Genomic DNA, 27,507 nt, shown 5'->3' with positions numbered 1-27,507 from the left:
TTTACATATGAAAGCTGTAAAAACACCATATACACATTTCTTTTAGTCGGTCTTTTCAAAATAAAATGCATCTTTTTATTTAATTTTTTGCAGCTGATACACATTTTTATAGATGCAAATGTACAAGTTTGACCTGCGTATATAAAAAAAATAAAAAAATAAAAATCAGCATTCAAACATGCTATAAAATGTTCTCGTGGATCATAAAACAGTGATTATGAATGTCTTTTTTCTCCATAAGATTAATCAAACAGAAGGATTAAGCAAACCAATATGAGGAATTTATGAATGTGAACTGGTAAAGAGACTAGTTATGAGTCAGAATATGAACAGTAGTTCATAGAAGTTTGGAGCCACTTTCAACCTTTCATACAACTTATTTTATATAACAGCTTTCTGTGCTAGAGGGCTTCAGCAAAAACAGCAAATAGATGATGAATGCATTCAATCATATGACAAATGTGTTGTTTTTATTTTGCTTATCTATCAATGCAAAAATGCCACTCTGTTTACCTCATATTGTTTTACTTCTTATCTGCTATCACAAAAAAAAGGTTATTAAAAATGTCTTTGTCTGAATTCAAATTTGACTCTAGCTTCCAAAATAAAAAGGATTCAGTTTTTTTTTTTTTCAGAATAAAAGCAGGAAACTGGTCATATTAAAACCTGTGCTCGGAAAAAATGTGACAATATTTACATTTTTATTCTAATTTCTACCACACACTCTTTCACTTTCTGCTCCCTAGAGAGCAGCTGTGAGTCTAACCTCGGTGCCCTTTTACTCGCGATAGTTTCACTACACAGCTCGACTTACTGGAAAACCTGACTCACCCAGACGTCGAAGTGTGCATCTCTGAAAAATACACAAGCAAACAGGCAGAGAGAGAGAGGATGCACACTCAGCCACAGTCATACAGATAATACAGCACGGGGGACGGCCTGATCAGATATACATGTTAACAGTCTGCAACGTTCACCTGCTTTTACTGTTCAGTTTAACTGCTCTCTGGACTAGGACGTCCCCTTTTCACACATTTACTGAAACTACTGTTTCAGGAGCTCAGGCTAATTATGCTTCAGAGCAGATGAGAGCTGGTATCTATAGAGCAGACGCAGGGTCAGGGAATACAGAGTCCAACATCTGTTTTATGCTGCTAAAACAACTGAAATGGTGCAGAGAAAAAGCCTCTGATCACAAAACATTAGTGAGGTAGGATTCAAGTTTCATTGGAGTGAATCAGCAATTTAAATCCACTTCAGGTTCTGGTGTTTTTATGGTAACAGTAGTAACATCAGATCAATACATGTGATTAATGAGATTCTATCTTCTGTTTTTTTCTATTCGGCTCAATGTGCTCTCAAGTTTGAAGGTAATTAGGTCAATTCTTTCCAAAAAAAACTTCAGTTTCCAAGGAAGTTTGTCTGTAGCAGAGAAGAATTTATGAGTGTACATTTCCATTAAGATCTTACAGCATGTATAAGTCTGGATTTCTATAGTTAGAACAAACACAGAGACTACTTCCAGTGTTTTGATGCATTTTTCAGGCAGTTTCAAAATCGTGCTGCTTGTCCCTCGGCAAGTTTTGTTAATAATATTCATGATATACTATCCACATTGTTTGTGGTTGGTAGTTTTAAAGCCTTCAGACTCAGAATCAGGTGTATTGTATTGAAAATAGGAAGCACAGCAGTCTTTAATTATGCTCCAAAATGATGGAATAGTCTACCCAACGCTATAAGAGATGTGAGCTCTGTGAACATTTGGCTTTTAATTAATGTCATTTTAACTTATCTTTACTATATGTCTTATTTAATTGTCTAAATGTACTATTTTTTCTAATTCTGTTGTATTGACTGTTGTTTTATTGTATTTTTTTTTATCTGCAAAGCACTTTGAGCTACATGCCTTTTATGAAAGATGCTCTATAAATCAAGATTAAAGCAAGTTTGCCTGGTGCTGAGACATACAACAATCAAAATATACAAAGTAAGAGAAAATACCAAGAGTCAAGTAAAACTTTCCAAAGGCAAAATATATTCCAAACTAAGTAGTTCAGCTTAACTTTAGTTAATTAGCAGTTCAATCTGAGAATGTCCTACTGTACATCAAACGCCACATTTATTATTCAAAACCAAAGTTTCCAAATTGCTAGATAACTTCTCAACTTGTGGTAATTACCTACTATAACTCTGTGGCTTGAAGCTGAGTGCTATTCATGCACATCTAAGCGGACTGAGTTCACAGTGCTGATGGTTACCAACAGCCTCCGTCAACCCCCGATAAGCAGCCATGTCTCAGTGTAAGACCAGCGGCCAGAGAGGAGAGAATGGAGAAAGAGCAGCCGGGAGCCGAGATGAACCGAGCGGCGCTAAGGAGGTCAGAAAGGTCGCTAACCAGCCACTGGCGCCCACTGACTGGGAACGAGCAACGACAAGCATGGAGAGGCCACTGCATGAGGGGAGGAGGGGGAGGAAGAGGAGGAGGAGGAGGAGAGGTCACTGAGAGGAGGGGGAGGAGGAGAAACTCTGACCACATGACAAAGTGGAAGAGAGAAGAAAAAGCAGAGCAGCTAGCTTGTGGAAGTCGGAGCTGCTCCTGAATACATTCATTTGAATATAAATCAGTTCATCTATCAACAGATGCAGAGGAGTCTTCCCTGGTGGCTTCAGCACAGAGAAATTAACACGGCAACATTACATCAGATTTTATATTACAGCATGAGAAGCAAAGCTGCAGATCAAAAATGTGATTGCAATGATGGCACAAATCCCAAAACACTGTGTCAAAAAGTTTTTAAGGAGGAAATGAAATGAAACTTTTTGAGTATTTAGCAGCGAGCAGGTTGTTTCTCCACATGTTTGACACCGACTATAACAGGCATTTAGTTCCTGGCTGCCTCTTGTATACTAGTACAACATTACCCGTGTTGCTTAAATCAACTGTGGTTTCTTGAAGGGATGATGTCACTGGTTTACTTCTCCCACCACACTCACCAACATCCATACCAACAACCACCTCATGAGTCAGCGAGCACAAGTGCCTCAAAAACAAAACACAAATCAGGCCTCATCACAGCCTTTAATGGAAAATCAACCAATTTTACACAGTACAACAAAATAACATGTACGCTGTAAAGCATCAAGAGTAGCTGCATCTCACTTTACCATAGACTGTATAAAAGAAATGGACGTAACATCTGTGACGTCACCCATTGGTTTGTGGATTGCTGCTCGGAAGCCAATAGTTTAAAATCTGGGCAGTGCCATCTTGAAAATTTCAGGTGCATGCTGGGAAAAATAGAAACATAGATTCTACTTATATAGGCATGAGGCGGGGCCATGGGCGGAGCGATAGGTTGCGAGGGCTGGATCTCGAGGACATTGTGCAATCAACCTGTCAATCACGACGTAGCCACGCCCTAATGCATACCCTGCTTCATCGTCAAATATAAAATCAGGGAGGCCAAAATTTCACAACTGAACATCATACTGCATTGAAGAAGGATTTAAACTAGCGATTGAGACCATAAACACATTTTGAAAACGTTTACTGAGGTTAGAAATCAAGTGAGAAGTTGGTGAATTCTCCATTGACTTGTATAGAGACGGAAGTCCTTTTGACACCAAAAAGGTCACCCCCTGGTGGCCTTTTGCTAGAATGCAGCTCTAAGTTACTTCCGCATTGGCTTCATTTCAGAGGACCGGAACTCCCCGCCTGCACTTTAAATGCTGCTGTGTGACTTTATTAAACTATGTGCAGAGACGCCGTTTCTCTAACCGTCTTCATGTTCCAGCTGGAGTCATACTAATATGTCCGGCTTGTATTTCAAAACCAGCTATAAGCTTCATTTCTATGCATAATTAACTCTGTATTAATGGGATCGCTCTATGACATTCTGGTTGGACTTCCTAATTGAACGGTCTTGTTTAATTTAGTTACCTCATCGATAATTTAGCGAGCATGTCAGTGAGTGAGTGTTTTTACAGGTGCTGAGGAGTATTACTGCATATGCTGCACAAAGTCTGATGAGTTGGTGTAAGCGATGTGCTGAGTCAGCGTTATTTGGAGCCAAAGACGGCGAGTTAGAGGATGAAAAGTATCTGGTGAGTAGGGCTGGGCGATATGGGCAGAATCAAATATCACAATATGTTTTACGGAATATCTTGATATCGATATTTTGACAATATTATAGGGATGACTATTGGTGCTTTGTATTTTGATAAATAATCATCAGTAATGTGGATATAATGACTAAATGGATAAAGGCAGATAATATAAGCCTGTTAAGCTCAGAAATGTACTTTTTTACTGTAATGCAGCCTTTCAAAACAGGAAATATCACTATATTACGATATCTGTTAAATATCACAATACCAATATATCGATTTATTGCCCAGCCTTATTTTTAGTATGAAATAAATCATAATTTTTGTAACCCTCTCTGCCAGTACTACCCGAAGAAAAAACAGATTTTGCAGTAAAATGATCAGATGTAATAATATTGATTATCAGCTATTTGGATTGAAACATATCTGTATCATTGCCGTGCCACAAATACAGTTTTTCAGTCAATCCCTCTAAAAATAGACAAATAACACAATAATCTGTATCTGTGGACAACAAACTGCTTTTGTCTCCCATAAGAGAAAAATCCATGTAGGTTTGTTCTACTTTCAAAAAGGCTGCTTTTCTATATTTGTTGATTCATGAATACTGATTTATTCTCTTCTTTTAACTTAACCCAAATCAATCAGGATGGGAACATTAGCTAAATGTTTAACATGCCAACATAAACACACACACACACACACACACACACACACACACACACACACACACACGGAGCTCTTGAGTCTCTGTTGTCTGTCAGACCTGCTGCACATCTGGAGCAGGAAGTCCTCTAACCAAGCTTATTATCCCGGTCCCTGATTCCTGTCAAATGTGCCTACTCGACAGTTTCCCCGTCACACGCAGACACCCTCCGCGCCCGTGTGCCTTACCATCAACAAAATAAACAACAAACAGGCAGACATGCGGTGGATGACACTTTCATAAAGCGCAGCAGGTTCTGTGGGATTGGTTATTTATTTTGCAGGCCCTCTCAGGATCCTCTGTCGTTGTTCTGCTGGGGTGACAAGCGATCGGAGGGTGCAAATCTAGGTCATCGCTGTGTTTTTTGGATGCTCAGCATTAGTATTTGACCCAGTAGTGTCACAGCACGCTGTTTTTTTTCCCCCAAAATTTCTGTGGGATCTGAGAGTCTCACTCCAGCGTTCACATTCCCAATGACAGATTCTACAAAGTCCTCTCTCATGTCGAGCTTGTCGGAGGGGAACTTTAAAGTCGCTGGCTGTCAACAGGTGTAATCACATTTCACTGCTTTATTATTTCTATAAGCAGAGAGATTTTATATCAGACATCCAAAAGAAGAGTCAAAGACTAGCTCAATATTGAAGTGGAAGGCAAGTTTTCGAATCTGATTATAATAAATCACATGCATGACAGAAAAAATGCAGGATTCTGCTGTTTTATATGGCTGTGGACCACTGACCAGATGACACCGTTTTGAAATAGTATATATGATATACTGCTTTCTACATCACTGCCAAGCTTCCAAAAAAAAAAAAAATCCTCAAGTTGTCCATTGAGTGGAAAAAGCTGTGATTATATTGGGCGGCGTCCAGGTTTGAATGTGTCCATATGTATGTCGGATGTGAAGAGCGACTGAGCTTTACATGCTGAGAAAAAAACCTTCCTGAGATTAAAAGAAATGTGACAAAATACCTAGTGGATGTATAACGATGAGGAAAAAAATCAAAGCCCCCTGGTGGCCTTTCGCTAGAATGCAAGTCCGAGAACGATCGTGTAATTTAGACGGCGAATAATAAGTGTTGTTTGAGCAGAATCTCAAGGGGGGGGGGGCAAGCCCAGCTCCAGGGTAAAACCAAACGCACTGATTTCTACTATAATCACTGCTGCATTTTTTTTTTAATTACAGATATTTCCTATTCACTTGAGACTGTTTTTTTTTTGTGCTGAGCCTGTTTGCATGCAGTGTGTCAGCTGTGCATACACTTCAAGTGTCTCTCAGACTAATTAGCTTCCAACTCATTGTTCTTAGTGATTCAAGGGATTGTGATTCTGATGATACTGCGGCTGAAAATGTGACAGATGTGCTCGCAGACGCTATTAAACATTAAAAAAACAACCCAGAGAAAGACAAGATGACAGCACATTAATTATCTTTTACATGTTAACTTGATTAATTGAAGACGATTGAGAGTCAGTCTCTCTGCCCCCTTAAATATGAGAATTTGCTGGGTTTTTTTGCTTCTATAACAGCTACCTGAATATATTTGTGTTTAGGACTGCTAGCCAAACAAAAATAGACAATTTAAATATGTCAGCATGGGTTTAATATTTTCTGGCATCTTATGGATCAAGTGATAAGCTTAATATCTTCTCAGTGAAGCCTGAACACTGTGAGTAGATCCTCTGAAAGAAGCTAGCTGGGAAAAAAAAAAAAAGGTTACCATGACCTGATCTGCTGGTTGGTGCTCTGCGTGTTAATAACGTTTCCTCTGCTGAAGTGTCATTCACCCATTAAGTCTTTAATCACACCTAACACTCCGTCCACTCCCTGAGCTTCACCCCTGCTAGCCACAACCTTCAAAAACCATTTACAATATAATGATTATTATAAAATATACAAATGGGGAGAGACGGGAGCTCTGACGCATCTCGCGTTTCTCCATCCGCGCCCCGATTTTTTCCAGACTCGCGAGATGATGATGATGTGTTTTCAACTTGTATGAAGACTTCATGTAATATCCTTGCAGTCTCCTTCCTCCCTGATGCCAAACAAATAACGTCCTATAAGCGATCAGGTAATGTAGAAGCATTCAGCTAAATCCTATCATCCGATCAGTAAACTACAGTCAGTGAATTTGGCACCTTTTCTGTCTCTGTGGATGTTATTTAATGCCAGAATGTTTAAGCATTGGTTTCTAAAATGTTTCCCCGCTTTTGGAAGAAGATTTCCCAGATGTTCATTCCTTACATATACATATGTATTCTTTGGTTTGGCAGTTTTTTTAGGCAGTTGAATAAGTTTCACATTTTGGCATGAAACCCCTCGTCTTGGTCACGAGGCTTGACAACATGAGTTTCAACACCTCCATCTTATCAATAATCATCCCTGTGAGTCTGATTTATATCCCAGCATGCACTGCTTTGGTCATGATCTTATACTCAACTCACTACCAGCTACTCCTAAAATCTCCTCTTATTCTTACCTGCTCAGTATTCAGCTCACACCTCTCTCTCTCTCTCCCTCTCTCTCTCTCCCTCTCTCTCTCTCTCTCTCTCTCTCTCTCTCTCTCTCTCTCTCTCCCTCTGGCAGAAAACTCCTTGGGAAATAGGTCGAATAACTGTAGACTTCCACCGGGTTACAAAGAGCTGCTTGGCATTAGTAAACTCTGAACGTTTGGATGTGTGCGAAAACATGACGTCTGTGTGTGTGTGTGTGTGTGTGTTTACTTGTGTCTTCTGCAACACGAGCTATCCCTGTGGGCTGAAGTGTGTATCGCTCGGAGCATTTCATGTATCTGTGCTATGTGCTTCTCTAGGCTACGCTAAACTAAACTAAGCACTTACCTTACCACCCAGCCAGGCAAACCCTCATGTGTGTCTGCCCTTAGCCTTTGAACATGCCAGAACGCACACACATACACACACAAACACACACAAGCTGCTGCTGCTGCTCTCCCGTTAGAAATGCTGTTGGATAACACTCAGCTGTCTGGGCACACTGAGGTCAACTGTAATGTAACATCAATCTAAACACATGCCTTACTGTTAAAAGTGCAGAAATCACAGCCAGCAAACAAACATGATGCCAAATTAGCTGCTGAAATACTCTACAGGTTCATCTGAGGCTTGAGCATAGTGTCAAATAGCACATGTATCTTTAAGTTCTTATTATGTCACCTTTCTCACATCATATGGGGTTCTTTCCCATGATAACACACTGTACTTCATTAGATTGTAGGTGGGAGCTGGGACAGTTTGATCACTTAAAAGTCACATGATAACTTTTCCTATCTCAATCTCAGGATTACACGACGCCCCAGTCACATTACAGAAGATAAAGATGCTCTCACTGACAGTTCACACCATCTTTAAAAGTACCAGCAGCAGAATGAGACTTCCAATACACACACATGGGATTGAATTTAACTTTCAAATCTTCTACTTTCACTTAAAAAAAGTCTGAATAAAACTAAGTCCAAATACATTAATCCACCTGCATAACTGCAAATCCCAACTTCTTCACTTCATATTGACGTTGACTAATTACGTCTTGCCCCCTGATTAACACATAAATAAAGTCATGTTTGCTCACCACAGATTAAGCCTTTATGAATGGGTCTGTGTATCCAGTCATCTGCCTCACTTCACAATCCGAACACAGATGGAGAGCGGACAGCGCTGCGGCTCCCCCCTGCCCCCCCTCCCTCCCCTCCTTCCCTCCCCCTCCTTCCCCCACCAACGACATCTCCATCTCCATCTCCAAATCCAGCAGGCTGCTTCACACCATCTCACCATCTTACATCATATTACTTAATCAGACCACTGTACTTTTGGCACAGAAAAAAAAAAAAAAAACCCACCCATCTACTGTATGTCAGAGAGTTGGCAGCAGCCTCTCTGAGCTCTGCAGGCAAGATCTCTGGCACCGAGCCTCGTCTGGCACGGCGGTAACTGTGTCCCCGCTTAAATGAAGACCCCATCCGTCGCCGTCTGGACGCAGGACGGCTAGCTAACTCGCGCTTTTGAACGGCTGTCGGCGAGGGGTGGGGGGGGGGGCGTCAAGCTGTGGGGATGAGACTCTGTTGCGGGGCATCAGAGGAGAGCTGGCGATGAGGTTGTGGCACTGAATCAGGAACAGGAACAGAGGGGAAGAGGACGATCTCCATATGCTTTGCAGCCGTTGGATTAAAAGTTGAACCGAACCTCTGGGTGGGGGGGGGGTGGGGTTTGTCGGAGCAGAGCGATGGGCATGTTGGGTAAATTTAAAGGTTCGCCGGCCCAAGTATTATCTGGGAATGTTTCCGACAAAGTCTATTAACCTTTCATTTTCTAAGTGAATGGATCAAACAGTCCTGTTTTGGTGCATTAAAACGCTTATTCCAGCTTTTTTTTTTATGTCTCTGCAAAGGCAAAGGAAAGATAACGCAGGCACGTGTACAGACTGTAAAAACACCGGCCTGTTTAGAGAGGATACTGAAACACTAGCCTACTTTTCCTTTACAGGTGTATTTAAGGGAAACATTAAAAAAAAAAAGAAAGAAACAATTCAAGGCCTTTCTGTGCTTGGTAGGCTCTAAAAGACAAAAGGCATAATCCTAAGCCTGCAGGCGTACAAAGCAAACTCCCCAGATGTATAGGCAGCGTGTGTGTGTGTGTGTGTGTGTGTGTGTGTGTGTGAGTGCCTGTTTACCCAGTCACACAATACAGGGAGGAGGGGAAGGGAAACACAGGGATAGGCAGGACCCTTCCGAACGCAGTTTAGCAAAATGTCAAGCACGTTCGGATCGCCGGTCGAGTGAAATGTCATCCAGGAGAGGCGGCGAAGGGACTAAACTGCAAAACACTGCCGAGAGGTCCATCTGTACAAAGTGAATGTCAGACAAATATTTATAATTAGAACGCAAATGGGCCCAATTTGGCGTAACACTTAAAAAGGATACAGCAGGGTTAGACTACTTTCTGCACTAGTTTTGTCCCATTAAGCACCATTAAATTTGATGTACACTTTAATGCTTCCGAAAACGGGTGTGTGCTTGGAGCGACCGTGTGTGTGTTTTGGCCGAGGTTACACTTTCAAATGAACATGTGTGGCAATTATAAATTATAGCAGCGAAAGAAGGATCCACTTTATTAAAAAAAACATGTAAAAAACGGAGCAGTAGCCAGCTACAGTAGGATGGAGTCAGATGAATTCAGGAGGAGCTTTTAAGAAAACAGACTTGATACAAAGTGCTTTGAATATAGAAGTAAAAACAGCTCAGATTTATAGTCTGGAGACGCAGCGTGAGAGTAGAAAGTATGTGTGCTGGGTCTGTCTGTACAGGAGGTACCGGGGCAGGGGTATAGCTTTCCTCCCCCTGAAGTGTAGTATAATATGATTTTGCTGAAGGGCTGCATGCTCACGCCACGGGAGGAGAGTTTTTATATCGAAGCCTGCCTGCTGTAACGGTGTCAGGTGGTATTTATGAGACTTGTAATGGGGCTGAAGCCTAGACACACCTGCTACACTATGAAGGGTACACACACACACACACACACCACCAACCCATCCACACATACTAACACTTGGCAGCAAATTCCAGACTGTGCTTCTTTCTGCTTGTCTTCAGTCGTTTTTAAGTGTGTTTAAGTGCTGATGAGGGTACAACATAAATAAACTGGACTTTCCCAGACGTGAACCGAGTGGGAGCAATAGAGGGGGGGGGGGGGGGGTCGACAGGAGCTCGACAACGACCTTAAATTTAAGGACCAAAAACGGAAGAAAATTCCAGGTCACGTCCAATAAACATATTTTCATGTACTTATCATTGCCCCTTATTTATTTATATTTTAGCCCATATATTAAAGTTTTATGGGTATGTGTATGAATGTGTATGTGGTCATGGGTATGGGTGAGATGTGCCTGTGCGTTAGTATCTTATTTTAGTGTTTTATGCTGCATTGGACTGCCCAATAAAGAAAAGAGCTTAATCCTCTTCTACTTCGGAAGGAACTTAGAACTGCATTCTATCAAAAGGCCACCAGGGGGCGACCGTTTCGGTGTCAAAAGGACTTCCGTCTCAATACAAGTCAATGGAGAATTCACCAACTTCTCACTTGATTTCTAACCTCAGTAAACGTTTTCAAAATGTGTTTATGGTCTCAATCGCTAGTTTAATCCGTGAATCCGTGTTTTAATTTTTCCCAGCATGCACCTGAAATTTTCAAGATGGTGCTGCCCAGATTTGAAACTATTGGCTTCCGAGCAGCAGTCCACAAACCAATGGGTGACGTCACGGATGTTACGTCCATTTCTTTTATACAGTCTATGGTTTCAACAAGTAAAATAGAGTAGAGATTACTTTTGTTGTTCTATTCTATTCTATTTGGATTAACATGTTTCATATATGCACAGTTTTCCGATTCCAAATTGGCATGAGTTCATTTCATGTCAAGAACACACTGATTGAAGACAAAAGTGTGCAGGAGTTAGGTTTGGTGACACTGGTGCAGAAATAGTTAACAAGTAAAGATAGTGCACACACCTATAAATAAAAATTGAGGATCTTTAGCTGTGCCACACTCAAACACACCGTTGACTGGCAACTATGGAGCCTCTGCGGTCTGGAGCAGTGTGAGCTGGTGAGATTAACTGCGAGCATCTCTGAGCTCACATTAACATTAACATGCCTGCTGCATGAGACCAGAGGGGGAAAACAAACAGCCGTGATGAAACCCAGTTGAGCTGCACCTGTGCCAATTCTCTTATAACCGATAACCCAAAAAGGGAAAAAACTGCAGCTTAGTCAGACTTCTGCTTAGGTTACTTTACTTTGATGAAGGCAGGAAATCAAAAACTTTTTTCTTTTTTTTTTTGGAGGTCTCGCTAGTTGACTGTATCCAAAAGTCGACGGCTAATTTCGAAAGTAAGAGGTGGTTAGAAACATTTTTAAGATTGAGGTCACTGTCTAAATCATGTCTCATTTTAAAGCCAAGAGTAGAGTCAGTGTGTTGTTGTTGTTGTTGTTGTGGATGGTGTCACTTTTCTACGCTGTCAATAAACTGTGAAGATCAACTGTAACTTCTCCAAGCTGACTGTGTGGTTTGACATCTGATGTTTACACTTCACAGCACACAAGCACAGAGATGACAGTTTACCTAGGCAGGTGTACAGATAACACAGAGATTCCCCCTACGTTCGCTCCGCAGCAGCCAGCAGCACCAGCTCTGATAAAACCTGCTGCAAGGGTTAACGTGAAAATTATGAAATCCATATTGTCGGCTGGTGAGTACACACACTGAGCAAACTGTAAGGTCGCCACGAGGCCAGACGATGACCCTGGCCGACACTGCTGCAGCACTATTAGAGAGGAAACTCTGTCAGGACGTACAGTGAGCTGCGTCCCTCACATCCTGCCATAACAAGCTACACAATCACACACACACACACACACACACACATACATAGAGGACAAGGGGCTCTGATCTTTGGTAGAGGGAGCCAAAATCTCACCGAGGTAAGCGTCACGAACACACGAGCAAAACAATGAAGAAGCCGGCTGTGTTGTTTCTACGCGTCGCTCGTAGACTGAACAGCTGACACCTCGGAGATCGACAAAAACTGCTTTGATCGACAAAAACTTGCAAAAGTGGGTTCATGAGCACGTTGGCTACAGAGAAGAGAAGAGAAGAGAAAGGTGTGTGTGGTGGTGATGGAGGGGAAGCAACAAAAAAAAGAAGGGAGGAATATGGTGCAGATTTGAAGATTGTAGGAAGCTAGTGGAGTGGAGTCTGACTTTCAGGGCCCCTGCCAAGAACCACAGTGGGGTGAAGGTGAAGGTTGATGGCGGTGGATGATGGGAGGGGTTGGAGTGATGTAGTTATTGTCACATCTCTGGCCCGAACGTGTTTCTTCTTGCCTACAGCTCATCAAAAAACTGAGTACTCCCTCTCACTCAGCGGGGCCGCTTCAATTACAGCAGCATCACAACCCCCCCTCTCTCCTCCCAGCCCCCTCCTGGCTCAATCGTCCCTCCATCTATCCGGGGGCTTGGGTGTGTAATTCATCAGGGCTGGGTGGCCTCCATTAGCGCTCCTCCGCAGGGACAGGACGGCCTCTAAAGCACAGCACTCAGGGAGCACGCTGGGGGCCCCCGCACTTTACCCTAACAGCTTCATCAAGCCTGCATCCCCAGAGCCAGACACACACACACACACACACACACACACACACATACACACACACACACAATCTCTGGAGGGCCCAATTAGCAGCCATCACCTGTAATTCAATAACAACACTGCCTTTCTTTCAGCCTCTCCAGCTCTCTCTCTTTCATTCGAGCGTAAATTTGCTTCCATGATTTTAAAAAGGACGACTCTTAATGTTCTCCTCTGTCAACAAACACATTTAAATCTACGCTGACAGTTTATTACAGGATTTGAATAGACCTGCATATTTTTGTTTGCATGCAAGAAGAGATGTGTGTTTCACCTCCTCTCTCTCTCTGTCTCTGTCTCTCTATCTCTCTCTGTCTCTCTTCTTTCTTCCTCCACTTTTACGGCGTCATATATCATCCCACTTGCTCCATGCACTGCAAATCAAGCCCACAGGACACAGGATGGAGGAGAGACACAAAGAGAGAATCCACATTGCGCATCTCTACTCAGCTTCTAATCAAATCCTCTGTTCCATCCCATTGTGTTCACTCAATATCCATCCGTCATGATGGGAGAGGAGAAGCAGAGAGAGAGAGAGAGAGAGAGAGAGAGAGAGAGAGAGAGAGAGAGAGAGAGAGAGAGAGAGAGAGAGAGAGAGAGAGAGAGAGAGAGACACCTGCTCTGACTCCATCCAAGTAAGAAATACATTTATGCAGTGAAAATCATCACTATTGCAAGAAAAAATTAATTTAGGTGAAAATAGTGAAAGATATCCATTGCTATTTCCCAGAGCTGAAGTTTACATCTTCAGAAACACAAAGATGAAATGATTAAACAAGAGAAAAATGCAACTCATCACACCTGAGAACCAGGAAGCAGAGACTGTGAAGCATTGTTTTTTAATAAATGATAATGAATTGATTAAAAGAATAGTTCTCCATTCATTTCTCACCAGTTGACAGATATTAACCAGGGCTTCATTTAATCTGCAGAATATTGTCTGAATCAATCATTTATAATCATTACATTCATTCATTCCTTCCTTCCTTCTGTCCTTCTTTCCTTCCTTCCTTCCTTCCATCCCTCCCTCCTTCTCTCTTTCCTTCCTTCCTTCCTTCTCTTTCCTTCCTTCCTTCCCTACCTCGTTCCTCCTTCCTTTTTTCCTCCCTCCCTCCTACCTTCCTTCCTCCCTTCTTTCCTTCCTTCCCTCTGTCCCTCCTTCCCTTTTTCCTCCCTCCCTCCTACCTTCCTTCCTTCCTTCCTTCTTCCTTCCTCCTACCTTCCTTCTTCCTTTCTCCCTTCCTTCCTTCTTCCTCATTCCCTCCTACCTTCCTTTCTCCCTCCCTTCCTCCCTTCCTTCCTTGACTCGAGGACAACAGGAGGGTTAAAGAATGACTAAAACAATGAATCACATATCAAAATATTTCTCTGACAATCAAATAATCTCTACTCTGCATCACACCCAGAGAGCACAGCTGTGTTAGCATGATGCTTACAAACATATTAAAAGCAGGCCAGTTCATAAAATACATAAAAAGATGTTCAAATACTAATAATTATCAGGTTTTTTTTGCAATAAGACTTGAATGAACTACTGGGACGTGAATGAGAAAAAAAACGAAGTGTGGAAATGAACTTCCTCTGAGAAAATAATTGCCCAATCAGAATTGAGCATGTATTTTACCTCGTTAGGAGGCAAGAAGGAGCCTGCAACTTTTCGTCGGAGCGGTACGTGTGAACAGGAGGTTAATGAGCACAGACATTTCCCAAAATGTCTTGGAACAACGCCTCAGAGAGGGGGCATTAACACGCCTGATTTTACTTGCCAATTATTATTTTTTTGCATAGTGAGGTGTGTGATCGCTGTTACGCCGTTTGACTTACTCTACGCTCCAGTTTTCTGCATCAATTTTTTGCCGTTTCTTTCTCTTCTGCTCTGCTCAATCACGAAAGACTTGAATGGAAAGCTGAACTACAGCGTGGAGGAGAAGAAATAAATCACTCTACTGTGCTCCTAATCTAATTCTCTATCCCACTCCCACCTATCCTGCTGCTGCTGTACCCTTTGAGGTCTCCAGGGGGTCTTTAGCGAGCTCAGACCCCTCCTAACCCACCTGTCCACCGCTTATGATTTATATCTCCTGAGACCAGTGAGGCTTGCTGGTAGGTCGACTGCCCCGCTCTGAGCTTTTTTTTTAACTTTTTTTCTTCTTTCTGAAGCTTTATTTAATCTGCTACTTTGAAATAAGTTGAAATAACTCATTGGTTTTTGGGGGTAGTGGTTTTTTATAAAGCTTTGGTTTGTTAGAGTCATAAAAATGTGGAATCAGAATAAATAACCCGCTGTGGTTCTTACAGTGAAATCTTCCTCATCTGGTTCCTATGAGAAAGCATCTGAGCATGGCAAAACCTTAAAAAACGGATATGCCATGGTACATTCCTTAAAAAAAGAAAAAAAAATGTTTTCCATGACTATATAGTGTTTAACTTTAGTAAGCGTGCTGTGCTATTTGAGGTTAAAAAAATTGTGGCCTGGTCAAGAAATCATTGAGTATTAAATCCTTCTTTTTCCCTTAAAACTTTTCCTCCTATGATTTGCACTAAAAAAAAATCACCAAACATGGCTTTTCTTCAATAAAGTGTCAGTCATTTCAACTTGTGGCAGATTTATTCCACATCCCTTTAAAAAGAAAATCACCTGCATTAGAAATAAGTTAAAGGTAAATTTCACCTGTTTTAAGCTAATTAGAATATAAGGGTCTCATATTATTATCTCATATTAACATGGGCTTTAACTTTGTGCTGTTTTATATTCATTTACTCATTTCATTGCTCTCTTCTTGTGTTTTTTCACCTCAGTTTTCCTCAGGTTACCTTTGAGATGCGTCCCAATTTAAATGGAAGCGAATCAAAGCGAGTGGCCTGTCACAGACGAGCGATATTCCACTTCAATACTTCAATGACCAACACGTACAGGATTACAGCTCCACTCCGTCCCCTACTGTAACGCCACCCTCGTACCCTCGCCCGCGGCTCGCTGTTGTGCCTGGAGGCAAGCACACAGACAGGGCAGGCAGGCAGGCAGGCAGGCAGCAGCTTTGGGTTGGGTTCTCACTGATTTCCCTCTGAGCTCCGGGGAGCCGACAGCCTCTGTTCTGCTTCTCAGGCGGCAGGAGAGTAAAAAAAAGAAAGAAAGAAAGAAGGGAGAATAGAGGATGGCGAGATATGCAAATGTTCACCACCACCACCACCAAAAAGAGAGGGAGAGGAGTTTCCCACCGGGTGAGTGTGAAAGGCTTGCTATCCCCCCCTCTCTTCTCCCTCCACACACACACACACACACCCACAAGCAACACTTTGAATGGGACTCTTTCTTTTGACACACACTGGTCTGCATGCACACTTTAGCCCAGAATATACTCCAAAGCAAGCGGACGAGTACACACAGGCAGCTGCGGATGTGTAGCAGTTCAGTTTAAAACACTTTCTTGAGTGCACTTAAAAGGACTTGTTCCACTAACGGGAGGTAAATTAGTGTCCATTGGTCGTACCGTAGTGATCACAGCGAACTGGAGCTGGTGGGTGAACGTGCACAGAGCCTACATGTATACCCTCTGATGACCAAATTAACACCACAGAGACTTTAGCGGACTCTTTCGTACTCAAGACAAGGAGAGTACAACACCGACTTTAATCTACACGACCACACAAACTCACAAAACTCAAAAATACACATATAGACTAATTTAACTCTCATCCAACTGCACACACTAAGGCTGCTCAATTAATCAAAATATGATCGTGATTACGATTTAGGGACCAAACGATGTCAAAACTAATAAAATCGGGGGGGAAACGATTTTTAATAATAATGAGATAACAAAAGGTTTTATTTTGAAAAGCTTAGACAGGAAGCTGCCGCAGAAGAAGCTGAAACACATGGCGAAATGTTTTAACTGTAAATAAAAGTGCAGAGTTTCCAGCCTGCGTCAGACGATGCTGAGTTTACTGACTAATTATTAAAAACCAGGAAGTGTTATGTGAACTATCGTCATGGTAACCAGCTCAGCTCTAATATCTCTGCACATTTTCTGCTGTGTGTTGCGTTAAGCGGCAGATAAAAGGCTGCTGCTGGGAGAGAAAATTAATTAAGCCGAATGGACAATAAATGCAGCATGTTTCTAAAGTTTAAAAAATCATTTTAATAATCGTGATTTCAATTTTGACCCAAATAATCGTGATTATGATTTCTTCCATAATCGAGCAGCCCTAGGTAGGATACTGTTCAGCAGCAGCAGAAGAAGAAGAAGATGATGATGAAGAAGAAGAAACTGTGTCCCTTCCCTGTCCCTCTACAGGCAGTCCTTCACAGTTAGCAGCAAAGCACAGATTAAAGTTGAGCCCCTTAAACACATGAATATTCAAAGCGGTTGAATGGGGGGGGGGGGGGGGGGGGGATGGCGAAAGGCATGGGTAAAGCGGGTTAGACGTGGAAATGAGTTGGGCCACCTTGAAGAGAAAGTGCTAAGATGAGTTTGGCATTTCCGCTGTGATTTTATGCACCGGTGGCGCTTAAGGTACAAAATTTCACTTCTGGTTCCACATTTGGGTTTTTTTTGTTTTTTGAAGCGTAGGAGGCACATCCATTTTTTTTTTTTTTTTAAATGGCACTGTAAGTTTATAGGAGGACATGGATATGGACTATAATCATATTTGAATTTAACAAGCCGAATAAAATCCCCTTTTAAACCTTAGCACATCACTTCCTGTCATGTTTGAGTGTCTTTCATGACATTACAGCCATATAAAAGGACATATCTTGGGTGGTTTTCTTCTTGATCCCTCTTAATTTTAGACATATGAGATAACCTGACTTCTTCCTCACAGTCCAGCTGTCCTGCAGGTCGAGTCTTGCACAGCTGATATAATTACAAGTGCAGTTTATCCCTAAAATTGAGTCAGATGAGCATGACCTGGTACAAGAAAGAGCCAAATATTATATATAGAAGTTAGCGTCATTATTCAATATATTCAATGTTTTGTGTCTATGGTTATGATTTCATTGTGCGTCAATACTGAAACATAGTGAGCATCCTTACTTTGGTTTTATTATCATCACACGATCATGGCCTACTGATGATTTTCACTCCTAACACCTTTCCACTACAGTAAGATCGTTTTGAGTCAGCAACTAGTTCCTAAATATTTCACTTAATAGGCACAACGCATCCAGATCTGGACTGAGACTCCATCCTATCCAGACTCGGACTTATACCTGATTAACTATTGAGTATTATTAAATTTTGATGGAGCGTTTCGTTTCTTTTCTAGTCTTTACAGCTCTGGTCTAGCAGTCCAGGAAACGCAGAGCACAGACCAATTGCATGCCTTCTTAATCATATCACGTGATGCTGCTCGGCCAATCAAAAGAGGCTCAAGTCCAATGCGTGAGACACACACACACACACACACACTCTCACGATGAACAGACAGCAGTCAGAACAGAAATAAATGAGTCAGAGAAAAGTAATTTCACATGACGGTCTCTAAAAAGAGAAAAGTCGAGTTTTTAATCAGGAGTGGACAAACTCATAGGTTCATTCTTCCCTCGGGCAGTTCAAACACAGTGTGTCTCATATGCCCCTCCACACACACTCACACACACACACACCACCGCCACCCACCCCCCATGTGTCCTGTGATGTAACACAGCTCTGTGTGGCGGCTAGATTTGACCTCTGACCTCTCTGAGGAGGATCGGGAGGGTTAGGGTGAGTGGCTGCATCTGTGAGTGTGTGTGAATGAGGAAGGGGTGTGGAAGGGGTGGGGAAGAAGGGGGGGGGGGGCTTTCTCTTCTTAAGATCTGTGTTGTCAACAGTGGAGAAAGAGACAAGTTAGAAGACTCCAGTTTCAAATGCCACACAATTAAGTTTGCTCTCAGTTTCGTGTTCGATCGGAGAGAGGGCCAGAGCACCGTTTCCCTTTCACGAGACTAAAAATAGGTTTCGTGTTGAGTGTTACACCTGCATGGCAACAGGCACGACATTACTCATTCGTCATGTGACCGAGGCCGCTTTCACAATGTGTCGTTTAAGCATTTTAGGGGGGTTCGGAAAAACACCGGAGTAGCACGGACGCTCGATATCCTGAACACGAGCTGTGGATATCACCATCGCCGCTGCTGCTGCTGCTGCTGTGTGACAAACTTATTTCTATGGTAACAAACTCTGCCACCTTTGGCTTATGATGCCGTTAGAAACCCATCAGATAAACCGCAAAAGGTCATAGTTGATATTTTGAAAGGTTTGAGCCTCTCACTGGATGGAAATGAGGTGTTAAGTGACTGTTTATATATCTGTGTTGTAGCGTCTCCACGAGTATCACATTCATGTCTGTTTAATGCTTTAGCTAACGTTAAAGACTCTGACTCCGTTATCTGATTTAATGCTGAAAGTCAGATGCGGGGGAGTGTGCTATTTAGCCTTGTTTAAAAACCATGTGTGTGTGTGTGTGTGTGTGTGCGTGTGTGTATTTCTTGAGTCATCTGCCTCTGACTTCACCATGCCTGATCTGTCAAGGTGCCTTTATCGGCCGTCGCCATCTAATTGAAACGCAACAGCATCAGCAGGAACGCCGGCTTCTCTCTCTCTCTCACACACACACAGACGCTGTGCTAATGCATGTAAATCCAAACAAGCAGGCCCTGTGTTGTTATGCAAAGCCTGGAGGAAAAGTAGCTGTTTCCCACCTTGATGCTAACACACACACACACACACACAAACACACTCTCACTCCCTGCATACATGCTAACACACACAATTAGTCACAGCAGCAGCAGCACCACCAGCAGCATCAGTAACCCTAATGCACCTCCCCCTCTGGACCGTAAAAGGCGATGGGAGGGGTTAATGCTGACTTGCTAAAGACATCCTGTAGTGCTTTGTCATTTCACAGGCCCATTTGTGCAGGGGAAGACAGCGCACACACACACACACACACACACACACACACACACACACACACACAGAGAGAAAGCTCCAGGCTCTTTAGCACAAGGAGAGAGTAACACGACTGACCGACGATCATGGATCAATTAACAGCTGTCCACCACACCGCTCCTATCACCATATCACCACTCAGGACCACTTCCCAAACACACCGCAGGGATGAAGTGTGTGTAAATATTCACATTACATCCAGGTTAACATAAATGAATGCTAAAACTTCACAATAAAAGAACACGCCGCCTCCTTTTAAAATGAGTTTGGCTGTATAGCAGATTAAAGCCACAAGTTGGATTTTTGTCTAATTGCATTGATTGAATGTAATTGCGCGACATTATAACGTCCATTATTTGATATCACGCTAATCTAATGAGAATGCCCGGATAAAGGCGGTTGATGACGCGGCATATTAGCTGTAAACAAATGGTCGGTATGAGCTCAGCAGCAGCAGCAGCAGCAGCACGCTCACATGACTCCTCTCTGCTCTGTAGGACAGCTGGAACTGGAGCACCTCAGGATGACTGAGAGAAAAACGCCTCATTCATACATAAAGACAAAAGAAGCCCTATAAACATGATGCAACCCTTTTTTTTATATTTAACCCTTTTTGCTTGAGGTGAGTGTGACTGAGCTTGTGAGTCACGGTGTGTTACAGTCTAAAAACACTTATGAACTGAGTATAGTCCTGCTCAGTTTAAGCCTTTGTAGGTGTGCTCAGGTCATTGTGTGTCATGATATCTGATCAAAAACTAAATCTATTTAACCCATTTAACTTTTTGGGCAATCTTTACCACTTCTATGAGGTATGTAATGCACAAAAAGACCACCAGATTGCGTTATGGTTGCTATAGATACAGGTTGTGCTAGTGTTAAACGAAGAATAACACAAATCACTGCTGACATAAGAGATCCTGCTGGAGACATTTTTGAAGTGAACGAACAGGATGAGTCTCTAATTTTTTAACAAATGAGGTCTGAATGAGGTCTGTAAAACATAAGATGTAGGTTCAATGAGAAAAAAATCCATGTTTTATGTTGTCATGGCCTCAAAGAGGTAAGAAAAGCAAAGAAAATATTTTTTTTGGTGTGACCAACAAAGGGTTAAAGGTCATGACCCTTGACAATGATGCACATCTGGCTTGTAAGACATGCAAGGCATTACAGCTTTCAGCATCTACAGAAGAGAGCCGAGTAAATACTAGACATTCAAAAAATGTTGCAGGGCGGAAAATGTTACTCATCTACACATCAAACGATAACAAGCTGATCCAATCACCAAAAACACAGACTATCCCTTTACAAGAGTAATTCAAAGCACTTCTATAATCAACAAACATCTACTGAATTTCCTGACCTGATACAGCTGAACAGCCAGTGAACAGAGATATTGAAAGCTTTAATAAACATGTAAATAAATAAAAGTTTAAACCCTAAACTTTGTACCTTTACTCCACAAAACTTCCAGAGGTCAGGCGAGACAGACGCTGGTGAAGGCCGGAGCTGACTGGAGCTCTGGCTGGAGCTCTGGCTGGAGCTCTGGCCGGAGTTCTGGCCTTAGCTCTGGCCGGAGCTCTGACCGGAGCTCTGGCCGGAGCTCTGACCGGAGCTCAGACTGGAGCTCTGACTGGAGCTTAATACGTATGAAACGTCCAAGCCTTGGGAGTAGGCTGCTGTGTTTATCCTTTCAAGGTATGTTAACACCAGGCCGCATTCCTGTAGTGTCTAAATTGCAGTGTGTTAGATTACAGTCCAGCTGAGAGAGCGCACTCGTACACACACATACACATATACACACACAAACACGCAGAGGTTGAAAGCGAGCGGACTAGAGACGCAGTAGTTGCATGACGAACCCGTGACCAAAGCGGCAGCATGGCGGACACCTGCCATCTACAGTAGGAGCTCAGCATGTGGCCCAGCTAAAAAAACAAGTGTGTGAAGGCTGCCGTTAAGTTAAGGTAAATAAATACTCTGCATTTATTTGTGTACGAGGATGCAACTTCCAGCGTGTAATGTAATGTGTGTTTAATTTAAAGACGTGTACGGAGGGGGAAAGTCTCCAGTTAGATTCCACTCATTACTCGCTGTGCTTTTATAACGCTGTGTTTACAGCAGCTGCAGAGTGGGAAGTCACTTATGTAGAGGAGAAGAAGAAGAGCAAGGCCAACAGTTCCAACTACCTTAACAACATGCAGATCTGGAGTATTTACTCTTTAAGTTCAGCTCTCTGTAGAAGGAAACTAAAGTATAGATGAGAATAATATAATCTTGGATGACACATTGTAAAAACAGCACTGGTGCATTAAAATGAGTATTATCCCTTTATTTTAAAACAAACTGTTTTTAAAGGGCTCCTGAAAAGGGTCATATAGTGGAGAGATGCAAGTTTTCAGACATTGTGGATAAATACAAGACAGTGCTTTTTTTATTATCTAGTATCTTTTGCTATTATTATTGCTCTTTATTTATTTATTATTTTATTATTTGCTAACTAATTATCTCCTGCCTTAGTATTTACTTTATTTAGTTGTTGTACTGATCTTGTCTGGAGTCATTTTCTGTGTCTATTTTCTACTTATTTATTTATTTTGTATTTATTTATTAATTTTTTTTAATCATTATTTGATGTTTTGGCTATATCGATGCAGTTATGGTAGCTGTAATAGCTGTACATGAATGAAGAGAAAGAAAGGGATCAGTGTGGATGGTGATGACTGGGGAGGGGTTTGACTGTTGGGTGTGGGGTGTTATTGTTTCATTGTTATAGTGAATAATGAAAATAAAAAATATTAATCACAAAAAAAAGAGAAACTGGGTGGCTTACTATGACTAAGACTATAAATACACACTTATCTCATTATATTAAGGTTTAAAAGTGAAGAGATGAAGGTTAAAAGCTGACACAGCAATTTTGCTTTTGCATTAAAAAAAATGAATCAAGGACAAATCAAAGTCTAAACTGTTGCTCACTTCTTTAAAAAAGTTCAGTTTAAGTTAGAAGGACTGGAATCAGATTTGACTCTCATCTCTGACCAGTCCTTAATAAACAATACAAACTTAATAAACAATCACATATCACTGATTAACAAGTTGCTGCTCACTCATAGTTCAGCTTGGCGATGTGGAAGTAAAACCACAAACAACAAAACAACAAATACACCCTGCTAATATCTGCACTGTAGGTGTGAAATCAGCCTTAACACATATTTTAAGATGCAAAGTTATTGTTAACCATGTGCACCACACTCATAACCAGTCATAACCACCCTGTGTCTAACATGATGCCATTTGTCTTATAATGTCCTCAGGCTGTATCCCATAATGGTTCATAAACAGGAAAGTACAGACAGAAGGTGGCACATGTGAGGTATTTAGAGAAACCAGTGAGAGTGGGTTCAATTTTTAATATATGCATCTGAAAAGCATCCCAGCTCCTCCCTTCAGGCCTCCATCCAAAGCCCCCCCCCCCAAAAAACACTAACTTTACCTGTCATCATGTTACATGTACGGCCATTACTACATAAGTTCTTCCTGTGGGGGCGTCTTTTCTCTGACCACCAGCTTACGTGATTGGCCGCTGCAGTATTAGAGTATTAGCAGGTAGACAGACAGGTGGACCATCCAATTGATTCACGGGGGCTAAATGTAATGACTGATGATTGGATGGGTTATTACAGGCCTGTGACAGCCACTGATACCAGATATCAGATACTTCGATATTCGATGTTAAGAGAAATACAACAAATATAACCTGAAAAGCTTCTAGAATAAACTCTCTTCATTTGCTTTAATAGGACAACTAGAATGATTAGTCAGGTAATGAATGACTGGAGCGATAGATAGACAGCATTAGTACAGTCTGTCAGACACAACAAGTGATTTGAATATGTTGCTTAATACAACTATTATATGACTCAAACAAGAGATCATTCATGACCATAATCATCATCATCCAAGGCTTTCCTTCTATAATGCCTCAAACATTAAGGTGTGTAAAGTGAATCTCCAGTCACCTGAGTAGTATGGGTTATTATCAGGTTTGGATCCAGTTTCAGGTAAACCAATCAACAATCCTTTTTACTGACTTAGATGACATCGATGGGAGAGAGTGCATCCCCCCATTAGGCTGACACTCACACTAAAAAGTCAGCGTTGGTGGTATCAAATGATGAGGAGCATATGAACTATTTAAGGACATAACAAGCACTGAATAATGAATGCTTTTATGAACTGTATTGTATCTGCAGCTGTTTGCCTCATCACGCTGATGACAGGCTGGAGGTCATGCTACATTAGTGTTTGGCTCATCAGCTCTTTGGATATGCAAAAAAGGCTGTGAACGAGCATGGAGGATGCAACAGACTCCTAAAATAAAATCAAAATAATAATACATCTTTTTTTTTTTTTTTTTTTGCTGATGCATGGAGGAAATAATGTGGTGTGGGGAAATTAGAAGCATTTGAGTTTTCACCTGCGGCAGATAAAAGCAGTGCGCACTGAAATCACAGCCACCTTTTTTGCCATCTTGATTGTGCGCCTCTCCGTTATACGCTCTCTCATCCTCATAATAAAAGAGAGCATTTAACGTTATATTACTGGAAAGTTCAACTAAATGAAACGCTAAGGGATGTTTCTATTATAAGTATGTGTGCCATAAACTCTGAGGATATCACGGTTCAAAAAAATACACCTTTATATAGGTGTTGCATCACCTTGCGTACCTGGCTGTCTCCGGTCCAGCAAAAAAGAAAAAAAAAAAGAAAAAAAAAGCACACAGCAACCCCGCCTTCACTGCAGTAATGGTACTGACCGCCATTCCCTTCCGCACACTGCTCAGGAAATTGTATAACGAATTACCTCAACACAATAGATGGAAACGAGAGGTTTGACGGTGAGCCCTAAAGCAATGTTATTACACAAGGTGAGGGGGAATAACAAGAGGAATAACCACCTTATGCACCGCTCGGGTTGATTTTTACGCACACGGACATAGAGAGAGAGATGGAGAGATGCAGTCTGCACTCGATCAAAGCGAGCCACACACAAAAATATAAGAGGAAAAAAAAAGAAGGGGGGGGGGAAGATAAAAACATGCTCAAGTGGGTCAGAAAATGCGTGTCGATGGGGGGGAAGATATAAATCCCGCGAGAAATTAAGGGAAGGCGAGCACCCATGCGAAGCCGTGGCATGGGAAAGGGGGCACACGGTGAAAACTACAAATACAAAAAAAAAAAAGAATTAATTAATTAATAAATCATCTCTACCTGCACAAGTTGACATTTGGAGCGGTTTTCCAGGCTCCTTTAGAGACGCAGAGCCTTTTAAAAAAAGGGGACAACGACGCAGATCCCCGATCCGTCTACGGTGGAGAGCCGCAGGTGTTTATTTCTGTCTATTTCTAGGCCATTTGTCAGCCCCCCGTTATCCGCGCGTTCAGGTAAACATGATGATGATGATGATGATGATGGCTCCTGTACGGACGCACCGAGTCACCGTCGTGTCGTCAGCAGCAGGAGGAGGGAGAAGAAAAAAAGGTGCTTTCCAGCCCCTTTGGCTCATACACACACACATATACACACACACCGAGCTTCATAACCCAAAATATATATATATATTTTCATGGGTTTACTTTTTTTATTGGCTGATACGATGAAAGAAGGGGGGGGGGGGGGTACAGGTGAGAAATCATCCAATGAGGTACACCGACACCTAGGAGCCGTCTATATTTAAAGTTAAAGCAACAGCTTCGGTTTAAATTCCACTTTTTAGAGCATTTAATTCATAATTTAGACTCACTATGAAAAGATAAACTCTATTCAGGTGATATTACAGGCTTTTTGCACTAGGCAGACACCACTAAGTAAACAATGACAAACCAAAAATACACTAGAAAGTGACTCAAACCCTTCAAATATGTCCTTATATGTCCAAACTGCGGCGAGCATTGCTATAACAAAAGCTTTACAGGTGCAAAAAGTTATAGTCGAAATTATGTAAGACGAGCAATTTCCATGATAATCAACAATATATATTTTTCTACAGCTTAATTAATGGAGCCAGGTTTATTTCGGTGATATCACAAACAGATATATGAAACCACTAAACAATGACAAACCACCGAAACACGACAAATTGGGTCAAAACCTGCGCTTTGCCAAATTGAGAATATGTCCTTATATGTCCAAACTGCAGCCAAGCAATTGCTGCAAAAAAGAAAAAAAGTATCCCAAAAAAAAATCTTAATGAATGAAGCTAAACTGATGCATGCAATAAAGAAAAAAATGCATTAATTAAGATATCTACTTCTGTAAAGATCATCAATTTCAACTCCTTACCTTAAAACAAGGAAACATGTGCAGCTGTATCAAGGAGGAGGAGGAGGAGGAGGAGGAGGGGTTGAGGTGGAGATAAAATAAACATCCAATGTCTTTTTGCCATCAGTGGACCCGACCAAAGCCCCATGCACACACACACACACACACATACACACACATACATAAAGAGAGACAGAGAGAGAGAGAGACAAGAGTAGAGGAGGGGGCAAAAAAAAAAGAGAGAGAAAGGGAGAGAAACCCCGCATGCATTCACCGCAACATCCGGCCGTCAAACAAACCCCTTTAAAAAGTTGAATTAATCTGGAGACAAACTGCACCGAGTGAGCAGCAAGTTTAGCACGAAACTAAAAAACCCCGCAACCTCGCCCTAAAAAAAAAAGTCAGACAGTCAGACAGTCAACTACAAACTGCGCTCAAAACGGGCCACGTTGTTATGTGAAAGCAGCGCAACCTGCCGCCAAGTGTTGCTACTTGTAGAAAAAAGTAGCACACAAGTCCAACAAACAAACCAGAAGTGACAGTGTAATTAAGTAGAATAACATCATAAACACACGCGTTAAACATTAAAAGTGTGCAGCAGCGTGACTTGTTATAATAGCCGGATAACGGTGCACCACTAGGCGGAGAAAGAGAGAGAGAGGCAGAGAGAGAGAGAGGGAGAGAGAGAGGAGGCAGCCAGGTATAACGGTACACCACTCTACCACCACTACACTGGGATATATGCACTAATACTCCCAGAAAACTACGCTAACTCACTCCCAACAAGTCCCCAAAAGGAGTTTAACCTTGTGGAAAGAGGTGCAGCAAGCGCGCACGGAGCGCACGGAGGACGCACATAGAGGAGTTTTGGACTTACCACTGCTCCTCTTCGGGTTCGCCTGTTTTCTGCGCTTACACCTGGGGCCATCCGCCATGATCCTCTCGCTGAGTCTGAAACGCAGCCGCTCGCGAGTCACCTCCTCCCTCCTCCCTCCCTCCTGTCTCTCCTCCTCCTCCTCCTCCTCCCCTCCTGCAAAACACCTGGTTTGCGACACACTAGCCGCTTTTACGGCATCACCTTCTAAAACACCTCAGCACATGGCCCCTCCTACTGGCCGCACATGGGCGTGTGTGTATGTGTGTGTGTGTGTGCTCAGGGAGATGTTTCCAAGCGGTGGTCCTACAGCCCTGTCCGGGTCGGCCCGAGACTCACACTCCCTCTGCTGCTCGGTCTGAT

At 42.1% G+C, this 27,507-nt stretch overlaps 1 protein-coding gene across 1 annotated transcript in view; it reads right to left on the bottom strand.

Annotated features, from left to right (window-relative positions):
* The window catches only part of LOC128369102 (zinc finger E-box-binding homeobox 1-like), a 75,867-nt gene extending 48,653 nt beyond the window's left edge, over nucleotides 1–27,214 (bottom strand). Inside the window, exon 1 of the mRNA XM_053330068.1 lies at nucleotides 27,148–27,214. Within this exon, the coding sequence (XP_053186043.1) occupies nucleotides 27,148–27,205 (58 nt within the window). The 5' untranslated portion in view covers nucleotides 27,206–27,214. The remainder of the gene's footprint in view (nucleotides 1–27,147) is intronic.
* Nucleotides 27,215–27,507: the final 293 nt, after the last annotated feature.

Source organism: Scomber japonicus, chromosome 12 (assembly GCF_027409825.1).
Source record: "Scomber japonicus isolate fScoJap1 chromosome 12, fScoJap1.pri, whole genome shotgun sequence".
In the NCBI taxonomy this organism is placed as follows: domain Eukaryota; kingdom Metazoa; phylum Chordata; class Actinopteri; order Scombriformes; family Scombridae; genus Scomber; species Scomber japonicus.
This window is presented reverse-complemented; position numbering and strand designations above follow the sequence as displayed.